We start from the raw sequence: 10,528 nt of genomic DNA on the forward strand, positions 1-10,528 counted from the left end.
TCCCATCGCCCAATGGTGAACGAGGACTCGGGGATGAATGGTGGGGATGTGGGTGGCACCAGGCCAAGGTCCCTGCCCCACCAGTCACCCCACACACAGAGGACGACCCACGGGGTGGGGGTGGGACTGGCGAGCGGGCGGAACAGCCAACCTCTTGGCCCCTCCACCCAGCCGGCAGGCTCCCATCGCTGATGGCGAACGGGGAACCAAAGTGGTTGGCAGCGGGGGCACAGGGCCGGCTGCCAGCAGCCGGGGAAGATGGCCCTGATTACAGGCTAGGCCTAGGGACCGTACTCGCACACAATTTTGTACACCAGGCCTCTAGTCTATATATATAAAAAGCTAATATGCTAAGGGCCCGTCCAGGTAATGACATCATGTAGTAACGCCCGGCTTCCTCTCCCTAGTGACTAGCCTCCTTGCAGTTTCTTCCGCCCAGGAACACAACTGGCTTTATAGCCAGGTGAAAACATTTCTCTATAAAAGGCTAAGTTGACTCATGCATGTGTGATACATATAAAGCTCTCGCTGGCACCAATCGCACACATGTGTTTCCATCTGTTATTGTCAATTGTGAATTTGGTTGACACTTCTATTATAGAGAAAGGGTGAATAGCAATATTAAAATATCTCTTCTAATTAATTTCCTTTCAGTGTGCACAAATTCGTGCACCGGGCCACTCGTAGCTTATAAAACACCCCATGCTCGGCTTCTGACCAGTAACGTAAATTGGGCTTAGGGCTTTCCCCACAATCATTCCTGGGTTTCTAGATGCTTCAGATCATAGCCAGCCCAGAAGGTCAGATGAAGAGTGATTGCAATCAGGCAGCACATGTAAGGCTGGGAAGTACACGGGCTCCTCTTTTCATAAGATTAGCAGAATTGATAGACTCTTAGAGGTAAGACCTAGACTCAAAGGACAGATGTGCTTGGCTTTTAGCACTGTCTGCCCTGCTTCCACATGTTAGGTGCTCTCCTCCTGTACTCTGTCTACCCTCTTCACTGCTTGAATGCTCCATGACATATCACGAGTGCTGCTTTTTAAAAAATGTTTGATTGATGTTAATCAGTTTGCTTTTCTAACAAAAATAAGTTGCATCCCATGATTTTTTACTTAAATCTTCTAATACCATTATAAGGTTATTACAGGTAATACGTATGTACTAACATTAGGATAATGAGTACATAGACAATATTGTGTGAAATAAATTGTCTATTGGATTTTAAAAATATCTATATTGTACCTTTCTATAATTTAAGATAACACTGTTAATATGAACTGACAATAAATCTATTGTTTTGAGTTTTTGCTGTTAGGTAGAAAAGACTTAGGTTTATACTGTGAAAAGCGTGTATTAAAGGAAGAAAACAGTCATCCTTTGGCTGTCCAGAACTAAGTTGATTATATGCTTAGTCACTTAAAAAGTTTCTAAAACTATTAATGGAACATTAGAGCTTGTGATGTACAAATTATTTCTTTTCATGTTAGTAGCTGTTTTGGTAAGAGTAGCCTCTCTTCTTACCTTATTAGGTTATGATATGTATCAAGTAATAGATGGGTGGCATAGTGCTTTTTCAACTATAAAATCTTAAATATAAGGAAGCAGTAGTATTAAAGTTGCTGTTTGAATATAAGAAAATAATAAATTGCTTTTATATTATAGTTATTATTTAGCATCCTTCTATAATACTTTTCTTAACATATGCTAATGGTCTAAGTGGCTTTGTTTTCTTAAGAAATCTGGGTATGTGGCATACCCTAGTCAGTGAACTACGTGACATATAAGCTCCTTAGAAAGGGATTAAGTACTTCTTAAAGACAAATGAAACTCTATGTAACTTGCTATGATGATTAATAATAAAACATAGGCTTCTTTGAGGGTGACAGCACTAAAAAATAGCTATCTAAACAGTTACACTGTGAAATAATGCTTTTTAAAAAATCTCCTTTTTTTGCTAGTTTGGGAACTCGTTGTTTGAATCTACTTGGTTTCCAGCAGTTCATGGGAGATAATGATATGACCTCAGACTTAGTTGATGAAGGAAAAGAATTAATCAGGCGAGGTAAGATTTGTCTTTTTAAATAAATGAAGGAAGAGTGTAAGACTCCAAATACAGAATTAGAATTAATGTTTGTTAATTTATAATATTTATTCTATCTTGGGAAATTACAAATTAATATTTTTAGCTAAAAACCTACATAAAGTCTTCATAGTAAAAATAACTAGAAAACAAATGATTTCTCATCTGTCTTCAGGAAATTTTGCAGTAGAAATTATGTAGTATGTCTGCAGCTAAAAAATGCCCTTGTACAGTGTTGGACTCATTTTCAGGTTTGCTTTGAGACAGATATGCAAGTTTAGTACATCTGTAAAGCTTATTAATTTAAAAAATCATCAGCTTAAGACTGAATAGGGATATTCAGTCCAAGGGTGGTTTTTAGAATATATGGCCCTCTCCTAGAAGCTAATCTCAAAACTGAATGCATCAAGTTCCCTGATGTTCAAGGGATGGTAGGATAGGAAAAAAGGAAAAGTAAAACTTAAGTTTTGGACAACGTTACTCTCCCTACTTGGGTCTGGGCTTCTATGTGATCACTAGTTGAATGTAAGCCAAAATTGGTTATGGCTCTAAAATAAGCTAGGGTAGCCTTCCATGCTCTTATAGGGAGGGGTGTCTAGTTAATGTAATAGCTCTGTTGCTTTTTGCATTAATTAGACCACATCTGGAGGATCATATCCAGTCTGGGTAAGACTTTCAAGAGTAAAAATGGTAAATCAGAAGGTATTTAGAGGACAGAATTAGTAGTCTGTAAAGCATGTCTTATGGGAAAAAGAAAAACAACAACAAGCAACCACTGAATATATAGCCATCTATATATATAAAAGCCATATATCTATGTAATAAAAGCCTAAGCGGCTATTACGGTGGAACAATTGGTTGCTATGATGTGCACTGACCACCAGGGGGGCAGATGCTTAATGCAGGAGCTGCTCCCTGGTGGTCAGTGCACTCCCACAGGGGGAGCACCACTCAGCCAGAAGCTGGGCTCATGGCTGGCAAGCACAGTGGAGGTGGCGGAAGCCTCTCCCACCTCTGCGACAGCGCTAAGGGGCAGCGAGCCAAGTGGTAAAGAGCAGTGAGCAGGCAAAAGGTAAGGAGTGAGGGGTCCTGGACTATGAGAGGCCTGCAGCCCCGCCCCCCTTGCTGGCCCGGCCCCAATTGGGCCTTGATTGAGGGTGGGGCCGGCACCACTCCCTGTGGCCCCTTCCCCTGGCTGGCCCAGTCCCAAACGGCCCTAATCGGGCAGGCCGGCCAGACCCCACCCATGCACAAATTCGTGCACCAGGCCTCTAGTGAGAAAGTAAGATTAAAGACTCTTATGCAGGAAGAAATATGAACTTAATTTAGAAGATAGGACATAAAGAAAAGAGAAGTTACAGAGGAGCAAATTTCCAGTCACCATGGAGAAGAACTTTAGGCTGTCACTGAAACTGGACAGCCTAAAGGGCCATCTCCAGCAAGAGTAGAGAAGGTGCTCTCTGTGGAGTTAGGTGATCTCTAAGGCCCTTTCCTTCATAACCTTTTACCTTTGACTTTGTAGTAATTTAAAGGAAATTGGTCATAACCTGATACCTTTACTTAGTTACTCTGCTTCTAATTAAGTCATGTTATACCAAATTTGAAATGACTTTTCTTCTCTAGAGAAGAGAAAAAGGCAAAGGCAAGAAGAAGGTGAAAATCGAAGAAGAGTGAGTACAGTACTTACTAAATTGCTGTATCCTAACCACTGATGTCAAATATCAAAAAAATCATACTGATTTAGAATAATTGGCTAGAGACCAGAAAATAGTTAGAAAAGACGTGAGATACATTTTTAAAGAAAGATAATTTTACTAGTTTCAGATATACATGCTAGGTGCCCTGTCAGACATGTTTTAACAAGTTATCAGTGATAATTTCATGTCCAACATCTAGCAGTGTCTTGAATAAGGTAGATGCTCAGTAAATAATTTTTTATTAAATGAATGAATACATTCATGCAGTCTTACTATGAAAGTAACTTTGATCGATTTAAAATTATACATTTCATAATATGACACTAATTTTATCCATCTCTAATTTTTCTTCAGTCTTCTGTTTGCTGAGGCTAATTAGCCTCCTAGAGAGTGAAAAGGCAAAAAATGAGAAAAGCTAGTCCCAGTCACGACAGATTTTCAGCACGTAGGTGTGCTGAGCTGGAGGGGTGAAGGCGCGGTGACATGCTGTTGTCTTCACGTGCCGAGTGTGTGTTGTGGGAAAGGAGACTTGGGCTTTATTTCGGAGTCATGCCTAGAACCAAGGAGTGGAAGCTACTGGAGATGGAGTTCACTTCTGAGAATGGTCATGTGTACCAGGAGTGATCGTGCACAGACATCTCATGTCACCTAGGAAGAGAGCCGAAAAGCATCTTCATGGCTACTTTAGAAGGAAACCCTGCACTGCATGGGAGGTGAATTAGGTGACCTCCCACGTCCCTTTCCAGTCTAAGAATTTAAAGGGTTGATTCCTAGTTACTATGGTTTTAGTGACGTTCAGACCACACACAATGCCATGTGAGTCATTATCTAATTATCTTTGCTTATAGCTTTAATTTTGCTATCAAACATGTGTTTAGAGGCTCTAAATTCATAGTTAATTCAGGGGGAAGAAAATTTTGTTAACATCTCATTAGTTATCAGGAGTTCTCATAACATCTACATTGTCAAGGTAAGTTTATTGTAGGTGTAATATTGTTTTGACATTTTAGATAGAAGAATTAAATAACACAATAATCATAACTAGCAAATCCATTTGTAAAAGTTAAGTTTGGAAACTTAAAGTCATGTAGCGATAAGAAAAATTATTGACCTATGATTTTTAAAGGCACTATGCTAGTTACACTGATTATGTGATGAATTTCTGATGAAAATAATTAAATTACATTTTCTGCCTGTGAGTTCTTTTGTTATATATTCATCTGTGTTTCTTTCCTAGGAATGGAAAGAACGATATGGACACAATAGAGAAGATTCCACTAGAAACAGAAATGTTCATGTTGACCCAAAAGAGTCAAATTTTTCAGAAATGAGTACGACCCGATGTGAGTAGTTTATTGTCTGTGTGTTTTTTCTTGTTCTTGCCTGTGTAGACTGAGGATGGTGACGTCTGTTCAGAAATGTGCTTCTCCAGTGACTTTCTGTTTCCATCCTCTAGTGCAGTGATTCTCAACCTTCCTAATGCTGCGACCCTTTAATACAGTTCCTCATGTTGTGGAGACCCCCAATTTCATTGTTACAAATTGAACATAATTAAAGCATAGTGATTAATCACAAAAACAATATGTAGTTATATATGTGTTTTCCGATGGTCTTAGGGGACCCCTGTGAAAGGGTCGTTCGACCCCCAAAGGGGTTGCGACCCACAGGTTGAGAACCGCTGCTCTGGTGTACTAGAGGGAGGGAATCTCAATGTGCATTCCGGCAGGAAAAGGGGACATCTGGAATACAGATGAGCAGTTGTAATTGTACTACCCTAAATAATAGTACTTATCCCAGGCATAGTGTAGGCAGGTATGGATTTCCATTATTTACCTAGATTATTTTGTTTGTTTTTATTTTCAAAATATTTTTTATTGATTTCAGAGAGGAAGGAAGAGGGAAGAGATAGAAACATCAATGATGAGAGAGAATCTTTGATTGGCTGCCTCCTGCACACCCCACACTAGGAATCAAGCCCACAACCCAGGCATGTGCCCTGACTGGGAATCAAACCATGACCTCCTGGTTCATAGGTTGATGCTCAACCACTGAGCCAGACAGCCAGGCTTGATGTTTTTCTTTTCTTTTCTATTAGTAGACTTAAGCCTCAATTCAATCATCTATAATAATAATAATAAAAGCATAATGTGCTAATTAGACTGAATGTCCTTTTGGACAAAGCCATGGTGGGCGGGGCTGAGGCCCTAGCACAAATTTTGTGCATCGGGCCTCTAGTGTTTATAGTAGTTGACTGGCCCCTGTATGTCGGGCACTTTCCCAGGTGCTCACAGCGTATTGAGGGACTGATGCCAGGCCAGAGACATTTGTCAGTAGGTTGAGTTAAGAAACCTCCCTACGTCCTTAATCCTACCATCTGCCCCTGGAAAGGTGGCGGGAAGCCTGTGTTTGTGCAGAACCAGCACCGTTTTTAAGGGAGATGCTGAGGGAACTCAGCTCAGGTGGTGGGAGAAATTCTCTATTGAGGAAGGATTTCTGTCATAAAGAAGTACTTAACTGAGTGTTCACAAATGAATAGTACTCTAGCCAGGTAAAGGTGCAGAAGGACTAATGAGGGACAGGAGAGAACCTTTGGGGAAATGCAAGTTTTTCTCTGATTAGAGCCTAAGTATGAGGAGCCTGACAAGAGGGAAGGCTACAGAGATTGGGACCCTAATGAGCAGAGACCCTGGAGATAAAGAGGAAAGGATGGATTTGAAGGACACTTAGGGCAGAAGGAAGAGGGAAGAGCTAAAGTTTAGTTAAAGCTAGGAATAGAGGGAGGATTTTACAAAAAGATTTGGAAGCTTGCCTACCATCGAATAGGAGTCAGCGGTGCAAGGATCTGAGAGTGTGGAAGAATGGTTAGAGGTTAAGGTGACGAGTTAGAGAGACCCTGGCATGTGGTAGGCAACCAGTATTTGCTGAATGAATGAGAGAAAAGATGACAGGTTGAGTCCAAGATGACAAAAATGAAAGATATGATCAAAAAGAACTCTATCGTAGCTCTTGGGCTGCTCAGAGCTACACTGTGACAGTTTATTGTTAGTGAAGAAAACCCCTTCAGTACGCAGGACAGAGAGTTAGTGCTCGAGGGTCCGTGCCGACCAGGATGGAGCCAGTAGTCACGTGTGACTGTCGAGCATTTGCAGTGTGGCTGGTGCTCCATGATGAATGATAATATTTTGGATATATTTGGTTAAATTAAATATATTAAACTTAATTTCCCCTGTTTCATTTTACTTCTTTAATGTAGCTACTAGAATAATTAAAAGCCAATATGGGGCTGGCATTTCATTTTGGTTGGACATTGCTGCCCTATTGGGGAAAAGATTCAGGCCTGCCTATTACTTCTTCTTTTTTTATTGAATTTACTGGGGTGACATTAGTTAATAAAATTACATAGTTCAGGCCTTTCTTAAAGAGCTGGAGTTGAGTGTGTTTTTACCACCCCAAGTCAAGTAACACATAATACAATATAAGATGATGTTTTATAGAATTGTATACCTGAAACCTGTATAATTTTAGTAACCAATGTTATCCCAGTAAATTCAATAAAAAAAAAAGCTGGAGTTGAGTATATCTTAAAGAAAATTTTAGCCAAGAAATGAGGTGTAGCAGCCCCTATAAAACCAACTGTAAAACCAACTGAAACTTGATTTGATTATGAGTAATTTTATTGTTATGATACTATTGTTAAATATTAACTCCTTCATAGTAATTAAGTCTTTGCACTGTAGCTGCTTCTGAGCTTAGACTAGCGATAAGGGTGGATTTTTCCTTGTTTCCTATCATATTATTTATCATTTTAATCTGATTATAAGGAACCATGTAGTTATCATTTTCTAATACTGTTGTCACAATCAAAATCAAGATCTTTTATAATTTTGACTTTTCTTTCTGTGAGTTCATAGACTGTGACCCATAAAGACAATAGAAAAATAAACATATTATTTTTTCTTCTTTTGCAGCAGCATCTAAATATACGAGAGCCAATAATAGGACTGAAAGGGATCGAATAGAACTCTTACAAGATGTAGAACCTTTGGATTTTAATGCAGAAGCATTTACTGATGATCCTCTTGAATCTGAATCAGGAAGGTAAGTTCTAGCTGTGTCATGTTGGCTCCAGCATGCCACTGAAATCTTAGTAACATACTGGCCTGATGAGATAAATAAACATAAGGAAAATGTTCATCTTTACTACTAAAAAAAGCATATTCATTCCATCCAGTGTTGCTCAGTGGTTGAGAGTTGACCTATGAAGCAGGAGGTCATGGTTTGATTCCCGGTCAACATGCCCAGGGTTGTGAGCTTGATCCCCAGTATAGGGCATGCAGGAAACAGCTGATGAATGATCAACATCATTTTTACCTCTCTCCCTCTTCTTTCCTCTCTGAAACCAATAAAGATATATACTTTTAAAATATATCTTTATTGGTTTTTTACAGAGAGGAAGGGAGAGGGATAGAGAGAGAAACATCGATGAGAGAGAAACATCGATCAGCTGCCTCCTGCACACCCCCTACTGGGGATGTGCCCACAACCAAGGTACATGACTCTCACTGGAATCGAACCTGGACCCTTCAGTCCGCAGGCCGACGCTCTGTCCACTGAGCCAAACAGGTTAGGGCAATAAAAATATTTTTAAAAGCATATTAAGCAAACTTTGATGCCTTTTTATACTTTCTAATGTTTTCCTATTTTTAAAATTATAGCATTCAGTGATGGTAACTGAAATCTTAGTAAACTGCTAATGACATTACACATTGATAGTAAGAGTCTTAACAATGTCTATTTCTGACAATCTCATTTATGAAATTTATCATATTTAACAACAGCCTCCTCGCTATGACTGGGTCTTAGACAGTATTCTAAGCACTTTTACAATTATATTGTATTTTATGGTTGTAAATCCAATTGGATTTGTACCTAGAGAGGCTCAGTAACTTACCCAGCATCACACAGTTTGTAAATGGCAAAGTCAGGTATTCAAACCCGAGGACTCTGGCTACAGACTCTGTGCTTTTAGCCGTGATACTATGTGGGGAATAGATAAAAACAAAATATCATATACATGAAGATATTCTATTTACATTTAACACTCAAGAGTGGTTATTAAATGCTTTAAGTTCCACAATGTGTTTTACATCTCTCCACCCCTTTCCTTTTACATCTCTCAGCCTGTGATTCATGCATTCTAGGCTCTAAACAGATAGTTGTTAATTGATGTTAATTGGGATAATATCCTTGGAAAATAGGTTTCTACTTTCAGCTACTGAGTAGATATTACGGTGCTTACAGATTATTTAGTCACTTCCTTTGAATGTGTCCTCGTTTTTCTCTCCTCTATTATTTTGATCTTAGATCATATTTTTATCCACCTTTCAGGTATCAACCCGGTGGACGATACCTCTCGATGTCTCGCAGCAGAATATTTGATGATGTTTAAAGTCTGAAAGAATTCATGGAATAACTAACCCAAGCCAGTCAGTTCAGTCTTTATGAATATCTGTATACCCTAAAATGTACACTGTACTCTCAGTGATAAACAAAAGGCACTGAAAATCAGTCACATCTTAGTAATAGTTCATGCTCCATTGAATAGAGGATCATCTTTTCTAATAGAATTTATCACATACCATTCCTGAAGTGTCTGCCTTAGTTTGGAGTACAGTTAATTCATGGAGGGATTTCATTCATGATAAAGATCAGTGTGTGTTGAGAACATGTAGTTCAATTTGTTTCATATTATTTTTTTCAGGAAAGTTGATTTAAAGCTCCAAGGAAGCCCTAAGTCAAACTATAATATTATACCGCTTTATTTTGATTAACATTTTTGCTATTTCTAAAGAATGTGTTAATCTTGTATTTCCCAAGGAATTGAAGACCACGATAACCATATTTACAAAACCCATGTTGTAAAACAAGGCTTTTTTACCAGACATACGTAGGTGTAAAAAGTTCTTTTCCAGCTCTGTATGCGTGTTGGTGGGGTCTTTGCATGTACAGTTCAGACTATACTTCAGTGACAGTGCTGGTGTCTGCAGCACGTGTGTGGTAACTGGGCGAAGTGTAACTCTTAGTCTTTGGTAGTAACTGGAAGCTGCCAGTGCTTTGTTATACCTTGTAAAAGATGTTCATTTCAGAGAGAAGTGTCCACCTTTCTCATTGAGCATGTTGATTTAAGTCTTTATTATTCCATTTAAGGAGAATCATACACATAATGGTAAATAGTGTTGTTGTTTTTTGATAACCAAAGAGTCCCACAAAATTCTCTAATATTTAAAGGTGCATATTTATGCTTTTTGAAAAAGAATATCTGGCTCTTCATAGGCAAAAAGTTAATCCATTTTCTGTTATTACTACTAATAACACTTAAATTGTGGTTTATAGCAAACAGAAAACTACAGGCATACCTTGGAGATATAGTGGATTCGGTTCCAGACCACAGCAATAAAGTGAGTCTAATGTTTTTGCTGGTGGAGGGTATTGCCTTTAATTTGTAAAAAAAAAAATAAAATAAAACAACAACAAAAAAACCCCCAAACCGTAACATCTCTAGGATGCAATAAGGCATAGCGCAATAAAATGAGTTATGTTTATATATTAGAATGGAAATCCTATCTAATAAAGAGGGAATATGCTAATTGACCCTCATGCTGTTGCAAAGATGGTGGTGCCCACAGCCAATAAGGAGGGAATATGCTAATTGACTGCCCAACCCTCAAAGGTGGTGGCACCACAGCCA

General features: G+C 38.9%; 1 protein-coding gene across 2 annotated transcripts in view; it reads left to right on the forward strand.

Annotated features, from left to right (window-relative positions):
- The window catches only part of LMBRD2 (LMBR1 domain containing 2), a 29,325-nt gene extending 19,033 nt beyond the window's left edge, over nt 1-10,292 (forward strand). Inside the window, exons 13-17 of one of the 2 annotated variants that reach the window (XM_006761760.2) lie at nt 1,962-2,065; nt 3,707-3,753; nt 5,018-5,123; nt 7,752-7,878; nt 9,169-10,292. In XM_006761760.2, coding sequence (XP_006761823.1) covers nt 1,962-2,065; nt 3,707-3,753; nt 5,018-5,123; nt 7,752-7,878; nt 9,169-9,229 — 445 coding nt within the window. In that variant the 3' untranslated portion in view covers nt 9,230-10,292. Of the gene's footprint in view, nt 1-1,961; nt 2,066-3,706; nt 3,754-5,017; nt 5,124-7,748; nt 7,879-9,168 lie in introns of both variants that reach the window. The other variant, XM_006761759.2, reaches the window with a different exon arrangement.
- Nucleotides 10,293-10,528: the final 236 nt, after the last annotated feature.

This window comes from Myotis davidii, unplaced genomic scaffold (genome assembly GCF_000327345.1).
Source record: "Myotis davidii unplaced genomic scaffold, ASM32734v1 scaffold496, whole genome shotgun sequence".
Classification (NCBI taxonomy): domain Eukaryota; kingdom Metazoa; phylum Chordata; class Mammalia; order Chiroptera; family Vespertilionidae; genus Myotis; species Myotis davidii.